Raw genomic sequence first — 24165 nt, forward strand, 5'->3', positions numbered from 1 at the left:
ATAACGCATTTCTTATTTTTCTCAAAATTACTTTTACTATACCATTTTACATTTAACTGCTTCACAATGTTTCTGCTTGTAGAAAATCCCTAAAACTACATGTGCTGATGGACTTCAAGTTTTTCCATATTTTCGTTATGAAACGGTTGACTAATCATGCACGACGTTGCAATAAAACCGGATAGATCAACCGTTACCCGGCTCAACTAACCAAACCTTCCCCTAGCCTACAACGAGTCAATAAAACACTCATAACACTACATTGTGAATCGTAGGTTGCATCATAGCACAATCAGGATGACAGCAAAAGACTATAGGCTAAGTGGTCATCTAGTCAATCACCTCCCCATGCAAATTTATTTGCCAACGCACGTAAGGCACGGACACAACTTCAAATGGTATCATACAAACAAATCAGGTTAAAATGATAGCCTACGTAAATTGTTAGGTTACAAATTCAAATTTCATTCCAAAACAGCAACAATTTCTGGTACAAAGCTCATCTTTTAACTTTCATCTTATTTTCGCTTCATTCCCAATTACGTTTCTGCTGTAAATCATGTTGTTAAGATGCAATGGTGGATAAGTCTTCAAGTTCAACATGTTTCCAATGTTGAAATCAGCGTCAAATCTGAAAACCCTGTTTTAGTGACTTCTGGACTGGCAGTAACTTTCAGACCGCGTATACGCGGACCAGAAGTTACGGTAACTTTCAGACCGCAGTAACTCCTGGACCGTTACAGGCCTCAATCATATGAAAAAATACTTTTTTCACCCCAAAAAAATTTTGTGCTGATTACCCCCTGTACGGAGATGGATAATACGTTACCCACCAATGCCTGTCTCGGTATGGCCGAGTATTTCGTCTGCGTGCAATTACCCGCAAAGATGTTTCTGCTTGTCAGCTTCACTAGGCCTATCTCAAAGTTGAGTGCCCGAAAAACAGAATATGATATATTTGCATAGAAGTTTATCTGTTGCGTGTAAGAACAGAAAGATTGAAATTTACCCAAGTTTTGTTAGTAGCTCTTTATCACCTCTTGCTGTCACCTTTCAGGCGCTTAGGTTTTTAATCTTGAAGATATCAAACTGCTTTGAGGAGTAATGAGCGCGGGGAAGAGTTAAAGCTGTAATACCAACTTTCATTTACAAAACTTTATATCAGTTTGTAAAACTTGGTTACTTTTCTGCCAAATGCCGAAAATTCAAATTGCTAACTGTTGCAAACGAACTGTTAGTTTGGTTGGTTTTGAATCTTTATCCTCGAACTGGTAAAGCCTTGATAGGTTATTCTTGGTAGTTTATTATAGCATACTTGTAAAGGCTTTTGACGCAAGGCCGGTTACCGAGATTGGCAGAGTGAAGTTTTCCGATTGTTGAAATGTTGTTGCCGGGAAGATATTTTATTCTCTCGGTACCGCTGAATGGAGTGCAGTCCGAAATGCGTTGCTTAAGTGCACACCCTGAGAAGCCGAACCAGCGTCGCTTGATCTTGAGTCGAGCATATAATCACCGAGTTAACGGAGCTGGTTCAATGTTTAAATCCGATACATTGTGAGTGTGACGTAGCTTTTTGGAGTTGATTGTCTGTTTTATTTCTAATGTTTATTTGATCGTGATGTGAACCATTTACTGTAGAGTCGAATACAAAATACAAATAAAAAATAAATGAATAAATGGCATGTGTCACGATACACAAGTAGCCTACCAGCTTTGCCATATTTAGCACTTCAATAAATGGTGAATATTTTCAAAGTTGGAATAAAAGCATAAAAAATGTTTTGGTAGTAGGCTAAAGTACGTGTTTGAGCAGTCCTTTCTTCCTTCCGACCTACCTACCACAACTGAAAACTCTATGAAACAAACAACTATAAAAAATATCACACTATTAACAAAGTAATAAAAAAGACAATAAATACAAGATAAAAATGTAAGTTTTTATGTAACGCAATGTAGCACAACAGTTATGCGTTGCTGTCATCGCTTTTGCACAGTAGACGCTTTTAGAGCAGCCGTGTAAAATATCCAGCTAAAACATTGTTCTCCAAAATCAATTTCTCCTCATTGAAGCTATGATATAGTGGGCGTGAACTTTCACTCGTATTTGCAAGGTGGAGCAAGCGTTGCGTCAACTGTGAATCACGAATACGTTGATTTTGTTAGTCTCAATTGCATCTGCAGAAGTGTTTATTGAACCGCGATAGAAGGTTTTTTTTAGAGCCAAAATGAAAAACTGGTCTCTCTTGCGGAACTGTCCTCAGCAAGCGTTGCATGTCTTCTTGCAGTTGGCTTCCAGAAACGGCTTAAAAATTGGATTGTGGCAGTGGTCTGAATAAAGTTTGCAAATGGAAATATTGTCGTAACAATTCGTAATTTCTGAAAAAAAATCGTTTATTCAGATTTTGTAATATCTTTTGCAAGCTACTTTTCTTGTCTGCTGCTTTCCTCAAGAGATCGTCAAGCACCAATGTAGGCCTAAATGTTGCAAATGGAGTTTGGTGAATTGAGGTGCTGAGGTGGGCTCATCATCGCAAGTAGATAATTTATCAACCCCAAAAACCAGGCCAAAATGACAATTGGTCGATTGCCGATTTTTTTCGTGTATCATAATATTTAACCATAATAGCAACGGGCCAGTTTTTACTATATGGTTATGCAAGGTGTGCATCGATAACACAAAACTCGCCTTTGTTTTGTAGCTGACAACACGCAAGCGCACATTTTGACTCCATGTAGTAGGGAAAGGCAGCACAGTCATCCAGCTTGCTGTAACAGTCGTAGTCTATGTTATGTTTACCACGGCATGGGTTGTACAATTTTCTGCCTGCAAACAGATTAGTTTTTATACCTTCTCTAAAACTTCATATCTTTTTCTAATGTTTATCACTTGATCAAGCTGTGTGAACAATTTTACGCGCATGCAATGTTTGCTCCTTTACAGGATATATCGGTATCGGGGGTAAAAGCAAAACTGAAATGTAATAGTAGGCCTAATGTGTTTTATTTTTATAGCATCGTATTCATCGCGGGTGTGCGTTGCTTCCAGCAATTTACAAAGCAAATGGAGTCGTCATAGTGTTGTCTATTCCATCCACTGAAGAAGCTGCAACCATTAAACTAAACGATGAAACTCTTTTTGTTTCTATTTTGTTTTCTTTCTTTGTTTTTATTTTTAGAGCTCATAAAGTCGCAAAGTTTTTATGCTAAAGGTCAAACACATGTCACGTTATTAGAAACGGCACCAAATGGATGGACGATCGCATTTCCTAGCCTAAGCAAAGCACTCGTTTGTCAAACGCGTTTGTAAAGTCCTTCTCAAACCATTTAACTCGCCATGCGAGACAATGTCACAATACTAATCTAAGACGCAAGAAGACCTTTTTGAGCAAGATTGACCTAAGTGCAGTATCGTACCCCGGTGACGTTGATCGATGTCAAGAATACGTGAGCACACCAATTTGCAAGGGAAATCAATCCAGATATGAGATTAAAAGTGACAACGATGGTAAATTACCAGATTTAATGTTGCTCTGGATAACTTTGCTGACCTCGCATTGTGTTAAATTGTTTAACGCAAACCTCAGATACAAACTGCTACAAGACCGAAAATTGCTGGAAAAACCCAAGTTAAGGATCAGGAGATAATAATTTTGTTTAACTTTATACACTCCTGACATTTGCACTGAATTCCTTGCCGTAGTTTACTCGCGGAAGGCAACAATATTGTAGGTTAGAATTATTAACAATGTCAACAACAATTTAACTTCATGCGATGTAAAAATGATGCAAAACAGACGCCTTAAAATGAAACATCAAACATTTCTGAAGTTTGTTTCTTTTCATTTGAAGATTTTCCAAGAAAATTAGCGGCGACATATGCACTAGACCGAGAGATGTCACCAGCAGTGACAGCACAGTACATTGTTACTTCACATTAACTGCCAAAACTACAACAAGCATCATTGTTAAGTTGCAGCGTCAACAAACATGCCATTGTTACCCCAGACCATTATCTCACGACTTGCTGCAAAGCCGAGGCTGGTTGTGGCGACAACTAAATTGCCTGGAAAAAACCGCACCCTATTAAAGATAAATAACCACAATGAAAGTTACAAAAAATGTTGACTCTCTGCTTAACCCCTAAAAAAAACTTGTAAAAATGCACATCAATGCATCGCCAAAAGATTGAGAAAACAAACAAACTCTGAACATTCGATCCTCATCACAAACAAGGTTTACCACAAACGTTGATCACGTTCTTGTGGTATTATTGTGACTTACATAATCCGGTTGCGTTCTCTCCGATGGTTTCCCTGATCCAGCTTTCATAGTTGACCACGTTGCTATAGACACCGTAGTAGCCAGGCAACCCGCAGCCCTTGCCGAATGACGTCACACCGGAAAGGTACCACTCGCACGAATCATTCCGTTGGCATGCCAACGGCCCTCCCGAATCACCTTGAAAATAGAGCATAAAACTTTGCTCTCAAAACTTCCCAAACCCGAAAAAACGTCTTTATCAAACTTCTTCCTTGAAAAATGGATTTGTCCTCCTCGTAAGTTCAGTGGTTACGCGCCCTGCTCAAGGTCACGCGACGCAAGTTCGACTCTCGGGGTGTGTGCTTGAGCAATGCATTTCAGGACTGCTCTCCATTCAACGGCACTTAGTGAATGAAATAATTTCCCGGCAACAACACTTCAACAATCGGAAAACTTCACTCTGCCAATTTCGGTAACAGGCCCTGCGCCAAGAGCCTCTACAAGTATGGGAAACTACCAGGAATAACCAATCAAGGCTTTGTCAGTTTGAGGATAAAGATTCAAAACCAACCAACCAAAAATCTTACGACGTGAATCTTTGTTAATATATTTCTTGCCTGTTTGCTTAAAGTAAATATCTTGAATTAATTTGGTTATGTAGCTTGGCTTTATATTTTTATGGTGCAAAAATAAGAATGCTCCACCAAAGATATAATACTCTGTCTGTTCTTCAAATAATTTAAATGAGAGTCAAGGTATGAAAAAGTGAACGATTCCTTTCTATATTGGCTCCGATTGTCAACGAAAATTGGCAACCCAAATAATTCTTTAGTAAACTGAAGGGCGGTTGATCTTTTCAGGCATCAAATTGCAGACTGCAGCAAAGGCTTAGTTGCTAATCACTGGTCACTTTTATCATAGATTTATCATCATCATTAAGTTCCTTCCTCTCGTCAAGGGTTGGAGTCAAAAAAGCACCAAGTTTCTCTGTTGTGAAGTGTCATATCATGTACTCGTTGTTGCATCTTCGGTTGCCAAAACCACCACTCATAAACGCAAAGCCTTTTTTAGTACAAAATAAAGCTCAAATTAGTTGTAATTCTAAAATTTTTATTTTTACATCCTCACCGACGCATGCATCTTTCCTTCCCCCGGAATATCCAGCGCAGATCATTTGCGTCTCGTTTATGTGGTAGATGCCTTTGTACGATTTCATGCATTCTTTGTTGCTGACAATGGGAACATCAACTTCTCGCAAGAAGTCCGAAGAACGTATCCCGCTAACCTCTGATGAAGCAATTGAACTTTGGCAAAGTGATCGCAGGGAAATATATTTAAATGCATTTTCGTAGAAATTAGAGATGGTTAAGATTTGTGTGTTCCGCCACAGTAAGGACAAACTGTTTTTACAGTTTAGTTTTAGCCTACATACCGAATGCATTCCAACTACCAAAAGCTGCATTTTGCACCGTTTTTACGTCTTGCGATGTCAAGGTGATGTAAAAGCGGCAACATTTTTGCTGAGATATGATCGTGATGTGCATGAAATCTATGAACGTCGCTACACAAAAAAAGAAATACCTGTTCGTCCAAATCCGGTAACCCAACACTTTTCTCCTAACTGGGGTTCTTCTCCGCAAGGCAAACAGATTGGCATTATGAGCTCATTGAACTCGACAGGGCGGGAAAGACGAATGAGAGCGATATCATTGTTATAGAGATTGTAGGAACGTGGTGTATAAACCTAACACACAAAATATTTTCATTTAATAGACGAAATGAAGAATGAAATTGTGCTTCATTTGAGAGTGCTGGCTGCTTTTCATGATGATCTTGAACTGCTAACTTTGCAGGTTCTCCTGACTGTCAGTGTTGTTATTTCAGTTTGCAGCAATATATTTTACAATACAAATATATCATGCTTTGGTTTATTGATATTCCGTCACATTACAACAATTTAGTAATGATCCGGTTTTGCACTCGTCATCGTCGTCGTGTGAGCCTCTGGGGCCGAGGGTCTATCCATTTACCACCCCAGATTTACAATGTTCTCGGACTACACTGGACTGGTTTTGCACTCAAGGCCTCTTTAATTATCTTGCTAATTTTGTGTAAAAGTAATTCCCAATATCCATAAAAACTAAGAGTATTACCTCCGCTATTCGACGCTGTTCGTGCGTGGATCGCGCCAACCTACTGACGTGAGCTCCATTGACCAGCCCGAGATAAACGAGCATGCTGCGGTGGCTGTACTTTCTGCAAACATACAACTTTCTGTCATCTAAATGTAAAAAATAACTTGGAAACAATTTTGACAGGTCATCAGTAAGGAGAGAGTGAGAGAGTAAGTGAATTTTCTTACCAATCAGATTCTATAGTAGTACACAATGAGCTTACATCACAATAGCATACGATTCACAAATATAGCGAAACGCTTGAGTACAAACCAGTTGTTGAACAACGGCTTAACTCTCAGCATCTATGGGATAGTTTATGGGCAGCAACACTTTGACTGTAAACAAAAACTTCAAACTTTCAACGCCAGAACTTGTACAATGGGCTATAAGCAAAATATTTTACTCACGCAAAGCAGTGAGCTGCCCCGACCAGCCATTCGTTAGCGATAAGCGATGCACCGCAATGGTGGAATCCGCGAAGTAAAATTTGTGCCTGAAGAAAGGGCAAAAGTATTACAATTTAAAAAATAAGAAAAAACGATGAAGGCAATTTAAAAGATTTCTTTTTATAATTGTTCTGTCTGCAGACGTAAAATCAACAAAAATAAAATTATTTTCTACCAACCACTGCGAAAAAATACCTTTTTATCCTCTGTTTTATAACAAATTTATAATTTATATTTTATAACAATTATTATGCTATATGTACAGTATGTAGTAAATGTTTGAATTTATAATTATGTAGCCTACATTTATGCCGCACCTGCCATGGCCAGGATGACATGGCTGCCGCTCTTCCGCCGAACACTCTACTTCTCGGACTTCTTTCACTTGACTCCATAAGTCGCTCTTGAATGGTTGCAGTCAAGCCGCACGAACCTGCAACGTTGTTATACTGTATATGGGATATTGTGGCAGGGTTTGGATCAACATTTTATCACACATAGGTCTCAGTCTCATTGTAGTATTACAAGACAAAACTAGCTTTGTTTTCAATTTAAAATAAGAAAAACATTTTGGTTGTTCAGGCTTTATGGCTGAGTTCAGTTGATTCTAATTTTCAAACTCCAAAGAAAATCCGCTCCGATACGATAGCTCAATTGGTTAGCGCGTCACTTCTGGAACGAAGAAGCTTCAAGATCAAGGTGCGCTGGTTCGACTCTCGGGGTGTGCGCTTGAGCAACGCACGTTAAGGACTGCTCTCCATTCAGCGGCATTTAATGGATGGAATAGTTCCCTGGCAACAAGACTTCAACAATCGGAAACTTCACTCTGTCAATCTCGGTGACCGGGCCTGCGTCAGTGATTCAAAGCCTCTACAAGTATGCGAAACTGCCAGGATTAAGCTCTGCAAGAAGCTTTCCCAGTCCGAGGATAAAGATTCAATCAATCAATCAATCAATCTGCAGAAAGACCGGCTGTTTGATATATAAATGTACAAGGGGTTTTTAACTTAGGCCTATACAATCCGAGTTTTGCGTCTGTTTACGATAGGTGCACTTTTTGGGTAGTATTGTTTCAACAAGATATCTTTCAGCTGTCTGTGGCGTTTTTCATTTTTGTTTCTGCTCATAGCCTTTCTATAGCTAATACTTCTTTTATCATAAAACAAAAACATTTCTTTAAATTTGGATTGCTGTAAAATAAATGATGCCACAGCTGTAATAATTTATAATGGTCAAACCGTGACTTAGATTTTTATCATCAGTTCAACCCAAAGCTGGACTCTTATCATCTTCAGCGTGGCTGAAATTCTCCTTTAAGCACCGTCAGTTTAAAATGACTATAAGAGGATGTGAGTTGGAGTGTTTTACACTTTTATTTGACACAAAAATTATCCATTGCTGTCATAGCGCAATAACTTGAACAAAAAAGTTCAATATTTTACATTCGCTGCTTGCTTTCAAATAAACATGAATTTTAAACTTGGCTGTGATATTTGTGTTTTATAATAATTAAAAGTGTTCACAGATTTTGGTTTGTTTATTGTTTGAACAGTTCATGCACACTGAGTTTAACCTTATCAGTGAGACACAAAGATAATTCAATTAACAAACGCTGTCTTTTTGCATCGCTTCAACGGTACAAAACTTTAGAATGATGAATGACTCACTATTTGTCACTTGGCAGCATTTCCCACTTCTGTAATAGTTCAAAAACCCGGCTTTGTCACATTGGTGGGTCTGACAGGAGTATGACCCGACAGTATTGATGCAGTAGGTCGCTGAGTTTGAAAAGCAAGGGTTGGGACCTTGCGTACACTCATCGATATCTGAAATAACAATGATTTGTCAGTAATAGTTTTGAAAAATAAATGAATGATGAAGAACTCTGTCCAATTTTAACGCATGCAAATTGCGCAGATTTTTGGATAAAATGCAAAAACCGTTTTTCGAAGCTGTAGGACAGGGGTGTCCAACCTTTTTGGCCAAAGGGCCACTTAGAGTGGTTCAAAAAAATACAATTTTCTCAGAATCTTCCTCCACAAGGCTTAAAATGTGCCATTTCCCCATAGAAGTGCCCTTGCAAAAAATTAGACTGATTGGAAGTCGTTTAAAGGTCAATCAGATTTTCACTTTTTTACCACATTCTGCCTATGTCAAACCCTATAGCACACAGGCCGATATTGTGTACAAGAATTATAGAGGGGGAAATGCCCGCTATCATCTTGAAAACCACAGAAGAGAATGAGCTAGACTTCTAAATGATGCAGAATTAAACTTCGTGTGTATGTAAACAGATTTATTAACTTAACACCCAACAAAGCAAAAATCTTATTTCCATACTAAACTATCGGCAATTCGGCATCTACCATTATTATTGAAAAACACTCGAAACCGGCATTAGTCTCATCAGTCATCACTTCAATCATTTTCATGAGACTCAGAAACAGTACCAGTACCCAGGGCCTCCAAGAGCCTTGCCGGGCCCCGGTGCAGATGTTGCTGCCGGGCCCCCCAGCGCGACATGTCGCGTGATATCTCACCAATCACAAGCAAAATTTGCGGTGCGCGTTCTTACAAAGGATAAATTAGGTTAAAGTATTAACACTCTATTATTTCACAAACAATGCACTACATATTGTAAATATAAGTTTAAATTCACAGATACACACTAGTTATACACAAAGATAAAATGCTGTAAAATGCTAAAACACTACATAGTGTAAATATAGCCTCAACAGCCTTGTCAGATATGGAATTCTGCCCTAATTTGAGGAAAAGTTTATAGTTGTTGAAAACAAAAACTTGTATTTTGGATATTTTTTTTAGTCCTGGGCAAAGATTGAAACCCTAACCTTTCCTAAGCTAACTCTAACCCTTCCTAACTCTGGCAACACCTGATTGTAACCATGGCAAACAAGTGGGTAAAACCAGCCATTTCGAAGATAAAAATTGCAATACTATCCGACATGGCTGACATAGCATTGCATATGTGTGCTTACAGCTTTACATTAACATACAATACCATTTCTGACCTTGAAATCTGCAGAGAATATAGGGCAGCAAACTTAGGATGAATGCATTGATATTGTTCATGACATTAAGAAATATCAACTTCAAAATATTAAAAAAAATTTATTCAAAATTGACCTTAACACGCAAATTTAAACATTTTATTGGCCGCCTGAACGCAAAAAAAATGAAAATATTGTTGTTCTAAAAAAGGACATACCCATGAGGGGGCCCATTCAAAATACAAAACTAATATTCTCATAAAAAAACAATATTTTATGCAAAATGGACCTGAGCACGCAAATTTAAACATTTTGTCGGCCCCCCCTTAACTCACAAAATTGAAAATTCTGTGATTTTAAAGGGCATAGCCTAGGCTACCCATAAGGGGGCCCCATTCAACATACGGAACTAATATAAAAACAATATTTTATGCAAAATCGTTGAAATCAGTCTTTTTATCGCGTGAGGTTAGATATTTTGTCGGGCCCCCTTAAACTCACCGGGCCCCGGTGCAATGCACCGGTTGTCCCCCTCTCTTGTGGGCCCTGCCAGTACCTACTGCAGTTAGTAAGCATCTACAGGAAAAGGTTTCCGGTGCCAACCAAAGCAACCCTTAATCTCAACAAAGCCTGAAATGAGACTGTGACGAAAACAGTGGCCGAATGTCATATCTGATTTAACACCACAGTCCTTGATGCTAACATTGTATTTTAATTCATTTATCGTGATATGGATGTCTCTTTGTGATAAAAGGAAAATTGTATTATGTTTAAACTTATTTAACCTATCAAAATAATTGAAGTGATGACTGATGAGACTACTGCTGGTTTCGAGTGTTTTTCAATAAAAATGGTAGATGCCGAATTGCCGATAGTTTAGTATGAAAATAAGATTTTTGCTTTGTTGGGTGTTAAGTTAATAAATCTGTTTACATACACACGAAGTTTAATTATGCATCATATAGAAGTCTAGCTCATTCTCTTCTGTGGTTTTCAAAACAATAGGGGGCATTCCCTCTCTGTAAGTCTTGCACACAATATCGGCCTGTGTGCGATAGGGTTTGGCATAGGGAGAATGTGGTAAAAAAGTAAAAATCTGATTGACCTCTAAACGACTTCCAATCAGTCTAATTTTTTGCAAGGGCACTTCTATGGGAAAATGGCACATTTTAAGCCTTGTGGAGGAAGATTCCGAGAAAATTGTGTTTTTTTGAACCACTCTAGGCCACATGCAGTTTACGAATGATCGCGCGGCCACTTAAGTATTTACTGCTAATTTGTAATAACAATGACTGTCTTATAATTTCTAATTAAAGCCCTCACACCAAAATTCTAATCTTAGAAATGTCTATTATTTTTATTTTACAGTTATAAGAACAATAGACAAACCAAGATATAGTAAAGTCAACAAAGTTTTTACTACACGTCGACATTTCCATGTGAAGTTTGGCACTGTTTTTCTCTAACAAGTTAGGCCAAATGCGGTGAAATGAACGATTTAGCAATGCAAAGCGAGTTTTCCATATGGCTGTCTGAAATTAGTGATCACTCAGGGGATTTAACATGGTTCATCTGCTAAAAAACTTACTCGAACAAGTATGTGCTGCCGAATTATGATGTCACGAAAACTGCCAATCTGTGGATTCTCTGATATTTTTCTTAAGAGACAATTTTTTGTAAAATTCTAGAAATAGAAAGTTTTGAACTTCTCCATTAAAACAAGAAATATTACTGATTGACTGACTCTTGAACCAAAAGAACGATTGTGTGGAAAAAGGTATACGTAACAGTGTGGAAAATGTGATGCGTAACAATGTGCATCGTGATGCAATAAAATTAACTTGAACAGTTGCGCACCTCTGCACTAGGGACTATAGAATAATAGACAAAGAAAGCAAACAATAAATGCCAATTTCTCGAAATGTAAGTTCGCCATAAATTAGGTAGGGTAGGCGATTGAATTGATTATACTGTATATGTCATTTCGAAAAATATCACGCGGGCCACTCAGAACCTTCTCGCGGACCACATGTGGCCCGCGGGCCACGGATTGGACACCTCTGCTGTAGGAGAACGTGAATCTATTGTTATTGGCGTTTCCCATCGATTAAAGTCGCCTCGATATAAACGTACCTGGGAGAAATGCAATGTGGCTAAAGCTGACTAGTTTACATACAACTTCCTTTCACCAGTTTTGCAGCAAAACACCACGCGCAAAGCTCGCAATTAGATTGGATGTGTTGCTATTTTTAGTAGATAGAGTTTGTTTGTTGTATTTCATGCTACATTCAAAAGATATGGTTGATCCTATAAAACGTGCAATTATGTACAAAATAAACATACACAAATTTATTGGGACAGTTTTGTAAAAAAAGGTGTTTTTTTACGTTGGCATATTTTTAAAGTTGATGTAATGACCATGAGGGATTTTTGAAAAACCTCCAACTCGAGATCACATGTTTGTTTGGCAGGTATAAAAAATAATTTCCTGTTTTAGGAGTTGTTCAATCCTAGGGCAAACCTAAAGATAGTGAGTCAAAAGCATCGAAAAGTGTGTGCAAGTTGTATTCTTGGTTTATTTATAAAATGAATTTATTGTTGCCAATCTCCTCATAATTTATCAGTTATATAAGCATCTGACCAATAAAAATTGTTTAGTACAAACCTTCACAGGAATGATTGTCCTGGGCCAGCCGAAATCCTGGCAAGCAACTGCAGATTTTTTCCCCACTGGACCAGCTGCACAAGTGACTGCATCCACCGTTCAAGGGATTGCAAGGGTCTGGAAACAATTTAAATTAGCTATTTTAGTCACCCGGAAAACTATAAATATCTAAGAGCACCGTGGATATGACCTTGAAAGTTGTCAAAATAACAACAACCCAAAAAGATAACGGTTTTAAACGGAATAGACGTTTTGCGTTTATGTCATTATCCAGACGAATTTAACGTGATGTATTGGTCTGATGGAAGCGACACCCTGCTGATGCAAGTATGTGGTTTATCAATTTTGGCAACAGACCACCTGTCGCTTAGCACATAAAAGTTTGAAGTAGTCAACCGATTCTGAGTTAGTTCACTAATCGTCTATGAAACTCAAATTACATCTTATAAGTTCAGTTTAACTTTCAATTGATGCAACGCATCATGAGTCATAACCAGGTCCTGTTGCTTATCAAGTATACAATCGTTCGTCATTTTTGCGTAATAACACATCAAAGTGAGATAATTACACATCATGCACACTTATTGCTTGTTCTTGTCATTCTCGTTCATGTTGCCACCAGTTTGTGACATCATAATAAAAACAAATTAAAAATACGAAACATCAGAAAGAAATTTTGCGTTTACAATGCAGTATTGTGACGCTTTGTCAACACTGCAATTGTGATGCTGTACAGTGTACAGTACAACTGACTCCAATAGAATAGAGATTTTATGGTTACACGAATTGCGGTCGTATGAATGACGTAATTTAAGTTGTATTGATAAGATTGTTTGAAAAGATGTTCTTTTCAGAAGCGACATCAAAAATAAACTGTCGACACGAAAAGCTAATTTGAACTATTTTGGCACTAACATTTCGTAAACCAAAATAGAAAGTTGTCGTGTTTCAAGTTTGCAACGAAAGCAGGTTGCTTTTCTTTCCAAACGAAGCGAAACTGCACCAAGATAAAGAATTGCCGGAAAAATGTCACATTTTGAAATAATATTTTATTTTCAAACATTCTTAGTCGTGAACACCATACACAGCTCACATCCTCTCACCAGGCGAACATGTGTCGCAAGTGGCTTGGCACTTTTCTCTGATAATGGTGTTATTGCAAAGCAATCGGTAACTTGAACAGGCGAGGAGCTGGTCTTGGCACTGCTGGGCTGGAAATAAAGAAATTTATTGAGAAGGAGAGATCTTCTTGGCGTCAGCACTACCTGCCTGCTCAATGCTCACTAATAACACAGCGAGATTCATCAAATAAAACCGGTGCACTAAAGGTTACACACTTTATCTTCACCTTTAAACACCTAAGCTCCGTTGTGTAGGTTTGTTTAAATTTGACACGATGACGCAACAACATGGAAATGATTTACCAATAGAAACAATTTCATTGCACTTGAGGTCAGATTCCAGCCTGCAAATCAGTCACTTTTTACATCGATTTAATATCTGCAGACGTTGACTCAATGTAAAAACGACCAATTTTGCTGATTGTGATGCAACAGCACTATCTTACCAAAGCTCTGTGATGCCATAAGCATGAGTGTTTCGAAGACAATTGATATCCCGATAAGTCTGAAACAAATTGTCGTAGGTTAGAGACTGTTGTTAGTTACCGCAATGGAGATGCCATTCGTGTGTAGTCACCGAAAATGAAACTCGAAATGAAGAAATGGATTGAAAAAGTGAACTTTTTGAATTTTTTTTTGGTGGTTATTGGATATTTTTTCTGTCATAAAATATTTCATGAAATAAACATAAAACGAACGTGACATTGTTTTTAAGATTTAAGATGAATCAAGATTTTTAAATCGATCTGCTTCAAAGAGGATGATAAACGAAAAGACAAAAGTACAATAAAAACAACGAAATATAATGCTGTGATATTGGGCGATGAGCATATTATATTATAATATTATTACTCTAGCCAAGCTTTATGTACTTTAACTTTTACATTGATACAACGTATACTTGAATAAGATTGATCTAAAAACTTTCAGCAATGAACATAAGTTTTGTTTTGATCACTAAAATGATATGATGATAAATTTCCTCGCAATTTGTGGGTAATTTGATAGACTAGTTCAGGTGTTCAAGATATTTATAGACAAATTGCTTGACTCGCTTGGGAAGAATTCCAATGATCTCACAGAAGTCTTATAATTTGTTTGATTTTGTTGCCTCTGATTTTGCAACATAACTTTTGGTTTACACAATATTTTGCTTTATTTGAATTCGAAGACTTTTGTTTTCTCACGCATCATTTTTTCCTGAATTGAATTGGTTGAATTTTTAGCGTCATCAAGTGATAGAAATTTTTAGGCTTCAATAATTAACTGGCTTGCATGTTTTTGATCGCTTGAGTCAACCAAAAGATTAAAATTTTGATGCTTTTCTTCTTAAATAAGAAGTGATCATTAACGAGAGTTTAGTCCATGGTGAAACTTTAGCCTACATTTGCGAACTTGTTCATAATTAGCCTTTAATTAAACCGGGATTAAAGAAAAAAAACAAAAAAACAAGCAAGTTCTACACCAGCTTTACATGTGGAGAATGCACTCAGTAAGAATGCCAAAACTGTAAAATAAGTTTAATTCTAAACATCACTTGGGGCTTTTTCAAAAGTTTTAATGTGTTTAGAGATAAAATTATTTATCGCAAAAGCATCATTAACGCGAACAAGAACAAAACAAAAGGCGTAACCTTGTTCGATCTTATCGACTAACATAACAAAGGAGAAGCGATCGATTGTTGACATAAACTTATCACAATCAGCAGACAGGGCACGTTCTTTTTCGCCGCTTAAAGTTTTTAGCAAAATTTTAACTTCAAATGTCAATGGGACATATGTGATGACGTTTTTTCTTGCTTTGCAAATTGATGTTTTTAATTCATAAATCAGAAATCAATTTTACCATCTTCGCATTCAGATTTCTTCTTCATGCCGTAATCAAGATTAAAAACTTTTAAACTTTACTTGGCCTAGAGCCCTAGATGGTGAAAATACTGGCAAACCATAATCCATTTTCGATACTACCGCATCAATGACATACATTGTGCTAGTTTTGTAACAAATAACTTTATAACTTTATCGCTGTACTATTTATTATGAGAAGTTTATGCTACCTAGTTGACTCACAAACACGCTGTGTAGCACACAGTAATACAGTATTAGGGGGCCTGCTACTTTTTATCTTTTCGTACAAGTGCGGACAACTTTAAATTCATTTATCTCCAACAGTATTCCAATATGGCAAGAATTACAGAGGTGTTTTATACGAAAAGTATCTTGCTTTTTTTAAAAGCTTTTTTGTATTTTTTTTGCATTGTTTCTTTTCATCTTTTTGTATTGGCGATAGAAAACCTCCAACGGAAGAGTTGCATCAGAATACTCCGTGGGTTGTGATTATTATTTGCTGGGTGACTTAGTAAGCTCCCCAACAAGATCCATAATGATTACGTCTTACTTCTTGTTTCTAATTTTTATATTGATAACAAAGTAAATTCCTTCAATAAACTGGATTGAAAAACAAAATAACTTAACGTGCAATAGCACATCGCAGTATAAAGAGCGTTACAAATATAACGCAACACAGACTACAAACCAATATAAAAATTGAATTTTTACCTTGACATTTTCGATATGTTTGAATTTTTATTTCTTGCTAAAATAGAACTACATAAAATTTCTATCAACAAATATAAACCTGCAAGTAATTTAGTTTACAGTGAATAAAATTGTTTCTTGAAAGCCACAGTTTATATGTCAAAGCTGCTCTTATGTAATTATTTGAAAAGCTCTCAAAATACTTTTGTGTTCGACTTTTTTTATGAGCTTTGACTAGCGTTTTTTGATCTGGAAATTTCTTTGCAAACAACATAATTAACCTTGTTCGTTTAGTTTTCATCAGACTGAAAAATGGCATAAAACCGTTTCAAAAATGCTAAATTTAGTATGTACAGTATTCTTCACAACGAAGGAGCTTGTACTTTTTTTCAATTTTCCTCCTTTTTCACTGGCGCCTGAACTTGTCTCGCAAGAAAGACAGGATTTATGTTGATAAAATTATGTGAGAAAATTTGTTTCCAAAAGCGAAGGAAAGCGAATGATGTGACAAAATCACATACACATATCCTGCACTGATCTTTGTTTTACGTTTTGACTTATCTTGTGCTACAATCATCTTTCACTTTCAATGCAGATTGATGACACCAGAAACTGTAACTCTACATAACATTTGCTTACATCACTTGAGTAGCAAATCGACTTTTTTGTTCTCTCTCAACCCCAACAGATAACAGTTGATTTTTTTTTTACTTCTTGCACTGACAATTGTATCAAAAAGAAAAATATTACTTGTCGCAAATCATAGGGTTTGGAAAAAGCTAGAAGCGATTAAACGTAAAAGTTTAAATATGCACTCTCTTGTGGTTGGTTGCAGTCGCAGACGTGCATATTCTTGCAGACTATTCGTTTGGCTATTTGGTTTTCAATCTTCCTCTTTTTAACCGTTCTTTCTAGATCGAGGTGTTGTAAGGCAAGTGGTCAGTATTTCCAGTTCATGGAAGCGGACTACACGACCAGAAAATTTTAATTTAGCCTGTAGTTCTTGTTTAATTTCGCCGTCGCCATTTCAGATTTTCCTTTTTCAACTCTGAGGCCACTTGCTGACAATTTGTCATGTCACGATTTTCTCAATTATCACTCTACATAGCACTATACATTATGAAGCGAGCAGCCTTTCTAAATTGGTTTGTTGAAATACCCTGTTTCACTCTACTGTAAAACGTCACATAGAGTGAGCAACTTGATCACTTGTTTTTTAAGCTAAACTTAAATCTCTTGTGAACAGATTTATCGGAATTTTGTTTTTACCATTGCTGTTTTGCCTTTAATTTTATTTTGTATGTTACTATTTTTTCGGCGTATTTCGATGGATTCGACAAAGTTTTCAACTTGCGTCGCCACCGCTTTTGCTCGTCTTCCATTGTGATGTTACACTTCATCTTCGAAACTTATAAAGTCACGAAAATTCGAAAGAAAAAAGTCGATCGAAAGCTTCACTCCTTCTTTCCAGAATCTTAGTCTTTTGATATTTTGTTAACCAAGACATTATGAATATTGTATACGCCAAACTACCGGTGAACAAAGTGATGCAACTTGTCTTGTGAACCTACAGCACTTGACATTTGAATGTAAAACAATGCAATACACGTTTGCTGCGTACAGTAAATAACAACACAATAAGGCTCAGATTAAAATTAAAGAAATAGGAGCTGATGTCTTTTAATCTTTGTTCTGGATCCTCGATGTTATTGAGGATGATAAATTATACAAGGATTCTTCATTTAGGATGCAACCAAACAATTAAACGAAATGAGTCAGGTTCGGAAAGTTGAAGTTTTCGAACCTGACTGATTTTGTTTACTCATTAGGCTTAGATTATATTGCAAGGTGGCAGCTCACACCTTTGACAGTCCGCACTCCGCAGGACTGTGGGTGATAGCTTGCTTGTCTGTGATAGCTTGCTGTGATAGCTGAAATGACAGCTTCCTTAATAAATTTATTTTTACCTTAATCTGATCTATTGTTATAAGTTTTCCAATACAAATGTATAAATTATAAAAGTTTTGAAGCAAACTAAAAATTAATGTATTGTCACCGTTTCAACGAAACAGGTCTGCAATGCAGTTCTTTAATCATCGTCTCAATCCGTTTTGAAAAAACTCGCCTATACTAAACAATTTATAAATGGCCAGTTTAAAAAGATTATGCAAAGTTTATTAATTGACACTTTAAATGAATTGTCCAATTTAGTCTAATTTTGGATTTTTCTAAAACCATTATTTCTAGCGATTTCCAACATTATTTAAGCATTGCTGCGTACGTTTTGATAAACAAAAAGGAAAGATGTTTTCATTTAAAAGCTTCAGAACATCTAAATAAAAAAGCAATATCAATCTATTGTACCATGTTATAGTCCCGCAAACATTTTTACTTAGGCTATTAATAATAAGCTAGCAATCCGTACGGCGTACGGCCATCATAGACCCTATACGCTTGTAGGGAGTCGGCCTAATCATGCGATGTTAAATCTATGTAGTCTATTTTTTAATTGTAGGCCTATACATTTAATTGTATACCGTAGTCTTATGAGTGGGAATTTGGCATGGCTAGTGACCGTTTTGGTCTTGCATTACATAGCCTTTATTGTCAGAACTTTTGTTACTGATCATAAGTTTTGATTGTGATTGTATGGTTAATATTACTTAACTTTTATTTGAATAAGCTAAAGATTTCTATTTGAATAAGCTGAAGATGCTATTACTATAGCGAAATCGATTCTTAACTTAATAAATTACACTAAGAGGTTAGATTGTTGTGCAAATGCCAGCATTTGATGAATGCAAATTAGCAGTACTTAACTTTTCTGTACTTTCTAAAAGATTATGAGAGATTCTCAAACTTTTACTGCTTTATATAGTGACGTGCGCAAAAATTTTATGTAAAGATTTTGAAAAATATATTTGCGTAAGGCTGCGTTACCCTGTAACTACAGCAAACTAGTTTTTTCCAAATCAGAAGCGTAGCGTGTGCAAACAATTCATGTAATATTTGAAAACCAATCATTTATCAACTATTTTATCTTACTGTAATATTGAGCTGCAATTTATACTCACTGCGCTGTTGCAAACGCTTCATTTTATTTGGAAACAAATGTCTCCAGCATAGTTTTTGTACCATGTAGGCTACGTTTCTTTATTCTTGAATATCTGTGTTTCGATTTTGATATTTCTGTATTCGTTGTAAGGTCCAGTTGACTCCTCACTGCTTCAACAACTGGCACATTTTTAATTGTTTTAGGTATGTGGAGACGACTTGAACTATAAATCTATATCATACTTACGCATTACATTTTGGGGTTTTGTCACTTTCTATTTTGTTGGTTTTGTTCCCGAACTCTATTACATCATGATTACTGATGTATTCTCACAAAGAAAAGTCAATTAAATTAAATAATTAAATCAGTCATCTTTTCACTTTTTTGTTCGATGGCAGCTTATTTTCAGGTCACACCACTACAAAAGCACCTCTTTACTAACATTAATTATAGACAAAACAATACGTCGAGATAAAAAAAAAAAACAAACGATCTTCTATGTAAAAATCCATAATAAACTATAAAACATGACAAAAAGAAACGTTTTATACTCAATGAGCACGACTTCAACCCACAAAACCTTCCACCATAGAGTAGGTTAATGACTCTACTGCATATGAACGACAGTGTATTTTTAATACATTTTAACATAAAATCCATTTGCAATTAAAAACAGTTTTAGCCTACTATTCGCTGCCCAGATAAGGCATTGTCAGTTAGAACTGCAAACTTTAGCCTGTATCATTCATAGTTGGTTTTGCTTTTAGTGCTCGACTATCGTCGTTACGGTTCCGTTTTAATATGTGCAACAGTGCAAGTCATATAGCTTATTTGTGTTTATTGCAATAGCCAAGGCAATAATAATCATTTTATTTGAATAAAACATATTCTAATATATTAAAATAATTTAGTGGGACATGTTTGTTGTTTTGAATGGTTAAAATCATCTTCAGTCAAAAAATTTTGATCGACATTTCTCAAAAGGGGGTAAAGCTATTCTTTCATATAGCTAGGACATTGATTGACATGCTTGAACTGTTGAAAGGTCTCAAGTGTATTTAGTTGTGGTGTTGAAGTAACCAAAATTGTTATCGATTGCATCTTTATACAAAGTAGTCAGACTCTCTTAGATTGAAATATAGTTCATGTGATCCACTGCCAGGGGTGCCGGAGCGGTTTTTGACGGGGGGACAGGATTATAAAAAAAAGGGCACTTTTGTTACTGAAAAGCCATTTTTGTGAGTTTTGCGATAAGGTATAGCGATAATGCTCATCTATCAGCTCATTATCGAGTAGTGATACAATAAGTGTATACAAAGAACAAATGGCACGAAAGGGCATCATGCTATGTTCTAATAATGTAACCTACTGTGATACAGACTTTTGTGTCGTGAATATTATTTTGAGGCAATAATGAAAGTTTAAAAAATTAGGCTAAAAGCGAATAGAAGAAATTGTTAAATTTCAAAATGTGCAGTAGCTTATATAACCTTAAAAGGGCACCATTGCTCCTCTGCCCTCATCCACAGAAAAATAGAGGGCAGGAGCATCCACCCCTTTGTCTCCCCGCTTCCGGCACCCCTGTCCACTGCATGAATTTAATACTTTTGTTGTGGAGATTTTTACAATTTTATCACGTTAAACATTTTTCTCTATGCCTTGTAGTGATTGTTCTTTTTGTCAGGTTAATACAGTCTGTTATATATATAATCATACTGTTTAATGTACGTAAATTGCAAAACACCAAAAAAATGATTACCATTTGTCCATGGACTGCAATACCCGGTGACTGCAATACAGTGCAATAATGTGGATATTATGTTCGTGTGACACGAACATGACGTGCATGTAGGTACGTCCACAAGACACTTGATTACAAGATCAACGGAACACCTGAATCTAACAGACATCAACAAACACAGTGCAATCCAAGACCACACTTTTGACTGCAGTATTTGTTGCAACATCAAATTTACATTGGATTCATTCAAAATAATTCGAAACTGTCAATCAGAGTTTAAAACGAAAATTCACGAAGCCTCCAAATAAAGCAGCACAACCCTAAGCTCAACAAGCAATTATTCGCTGGAGGAGCATCTTTCTTGTTAAATTTGTACTAAATTACGTTCGTTTTATGTTGTTTCGTGATTTTCCTTAATTGCCTGAATGTGGATATGTTTTAAAAACTGGCTTCAACGTCACGGGCTGAACATACAAAACTGCAATGCAAAAATACAATTAGGTCGTATAAATTTGCAACCGAGTCTTGTTGGGTTTGAGATTGTAAGAGTTGCTTATTACTAGTCTGTCACAAATAATATGTTTAATTGCATTGACGTAGATGATGCACCGTCAATGAATCGTTTGTCTTCGAATTTATTGTGCACAGACCAAGCTTCAGTATGCTGTCTTCGGTAACTCTGGTCAGTAGCGTTGACAGAGTAGTGCAGGGAGAACTTTTGAAACTGGACCAGAGATGATTTTAGGGGCCCAAAATTTATCCAGAGGGCCCAGGAACAACAAAATACCACAACTTCTTTTGGACATAATGCATTTTTTTAGATATGTTTGTGTTTACGGCCCGCAGAACTCATTGATACCGGGCCCAAACTATCTTTGTAACGACCCTGACTCTGGAGCTTTGTTTTTTTTTCAGGCTGAAAATAAATATTTGCTTCATCAATTGATCTTTTTTTTGTTGGATGTTGCCTGAAACTCTAAAATTAAATTGATTTCAGAGTCAATGCCAGGACACTTACAAACAAGTCACACCGTAGTATTCTTGGTTAAACGTTATCCACCGAATGTGGTGCCGCAAAAAGTAAGATTTTACGCTCCAAAATATTATGACTCGCAGTTTGCTTATCAACGACAATTTTGCATACAGCTGAGAGAGAAAGAAAAAGAGAGAGAGCGAGAGTCCTTCTCTTTTGTGCTTCGGCGTGTACTAATGCAGGAATTTTATTGTCTGATGCATGTGAACAAACACACCTGTGAACTTTGTTTGGTTGAGTATGATGTTATTTAAAAAAGAATCTTTTTTTCTTAAACTGTTTTTATCGACTTTTATTACTCCCATCTTCGTCAACAAATAAGAACGCTTGTGAATATTAAATGCAAATTGCTTTCCTTTAATCCTGCATTAATTTCATAATGGGGTTGGGTGATTGTCGAAACAGCAAAAACCACAGCAACTTTAGATCTTATCGCAATTCCTTACAAAGGAGAAGCGATTGATTGTTGGCATATTACATCCTTATCAAAATCAAATAACGAACGCATGTTTTCCCTCTAAGCCCGTCATGCTTTGACTTACTTTATAGACAACAAATCTAAACAGAAACTAATTGATATGTCTGTCGGGTTTACCGAGTCTATGCTAATGGTTCAATTTTTCACCTCTGCTGGTAGAATTGCCATAGAAAAAGTTTTTTTGTTTTGAGGAAAATACTTTCACGATTGTTTCGTATTATATCCATTTACTAGATTTAGAAAACATTTTCGAGACCAAATATAATTTTGTTGAGATTAATTGCTTCAACGGTTAGGTTTTTGTCACTTTGACTCCATTACATCGTGATTTCGTGTAACTTCGTCCGTCCCAATAGCTCAGTTGGTTGGCGCGTGACTTTTGGAACGAAGAAACTTCAAGATCAAGCGGCGCTGGTTCGACTCTCGGGGTATGCGCTTGAGCAACGCACTTTAAGGACTGCTCTCCATTCAGCGGCATCTAATGGATGGAATAATTCTCAGGCAACAAGACTTCAACAATCGGAAACTTCACTCTGTCAATCTCGGTGACCGGGCCTGCGTCAGTGATTCAAAGCCTCTACAAGTATGTGAAACTGCCAGGATTAAGCTTTTCAAGAAGCTTTCCCAGTCCGAGGATAAAGATTCAAGCAATCAACTTGGTTTGGTCAAAGTTAAAAATTTCAAGTTTAAATTTTATTGAAAAATTTATAACACAAGAAGCACCCATACACCATAATGAGTACAAACGTGCTTTATTAAGTACAAGCAACACTGTTCAAGCAAATTGGAAATTCAAAAACAGAATATCCAACCGGGCGAGAACAGTCCTACAACCACAAAATTTGATTAAAAACAAAAGCTTGATTCAATTGAAATATATTGACCGGATCATTTCGTTCTTTTGGTGATTGTAAGTCGAACTACCACAAAACTTTTCATGAAAAAGATCATGGTCACACTGTAACTTATAACATCTTGTAGCGTTTTAAAACATAGTCAACTTATGAGTTCTCACTACACTTACATTAATTGTCAATCAAGTCAGGTATATCTAAACAAAGCATGCGTCACATAATCATCGTTTCATTATAGGAAATAAGATTTAAAAACTAAGAAGCTTATAATAAAAGCATTTACGGCTTAACGCAGACAGAAAAATGTTTGCACTGTTAAAAACTTGTTTGCCACAAAACCTTTCTAAGTAAAGAAATTATAGCTAGTGAAGAGTTTGACACCTAGAAGTGGCCACATTTATCGGGGACCTTTTTCTTTTCCGTTTGTGAGATCTATTTCTGGAAGAGTTGGTGTGTATTCCGTATATGATGCTCTGAACCCTCCATGAGAGAAGGATCCATCCGAAATGAACCGAATAGTGAGGAAGGATCCGGTACTAGTGACGAAGAACTGGTTAAACCTTTTCCCATGGAGAGTGATTATGTGGGGACTTAAAGGGGACATTCCGTTGAAAACCTGAAGAAAATGTCTCAAGCATTATTTGTTTTTCTTTTTGAAAATGAATTGTTATTTTTGGTCAAGTTTTTTTATTCACATACTGTAGATTACAGAATACATCAATTGTGCTTGAATAATAAGAGAAACATATTATCATATATTATAGTGAAGAACAAAACTAACACTGGG

At 36.5% G+C, this 24165-nt stretch overlaps 2 protein-coding genes across 2 annotated transcripts in view; both read right to left on the reverse strand.

Moving 5' to 3' along the window:
• Positions 1-1583: 1583 nt before the first annotated feature.
• On the reverse strand, positions 1584-16309 carry LOC145772343 (prostasin-like). Its single transcript, XM_082584220.1, has 13 exons — positions 16239-16309; positions 14127-14185; positions 13663-13770; positions 12560-12676; positions 8551-8709; positions 7201-7316; positions 6845-6930; positions 6414-6516; positions 5842-6004; positions 5389-5547; positions 4282-4458; positions 2687-2824; positions 1584-2376 (listed from the first exon to the last, which is right to left on the reverse strand). The coding sequence occupies exons 1-13, from the start codon at positions 16244-16246 to the stop codon at positions 2258-2260; spliced, it is 1512 nt and encodes a 503-aa protein (XP_082440346.1). The 5' UTR covers positions 16247-16309; the 3' UTR covers positions 1584-2257.
• A 6893-nt stretch (positions 16310-23202) lies between these two features.
• Positions 23203-24165, reverse strand: part of LOC145772119 (bone morphogenetic protein 1-like) — a 28789-nt gene continuing 27826 nt past the window's right edge. Inside the window, exon 10 of the mRNA XM_082583956.1 lies at positions 23203-23994. Within this exon, the coding sequence (XP_082440082.1) occupies positions 23776-23994 (219 nt within the window). The 3' untranslated portion in view covers positions 23203-23775. The remainder of the gene's footprint in view (positions 23995-24165) is intronic.

This window comes from Aplidium turbinatum, chromosome 6 (assembly GCF_918807975.1).
Source record: "Aplidium turbinatum chromosome 6, kaAplTurb1.1, whole genome shotgun sequence".
NCBI classification, from domain to species: Eukaryota; Metazoa; Chordata; class Ascidiacea; order Aplousobranchia; family Polyclinidae; genus Aplidium; species Aplidium turbinatum.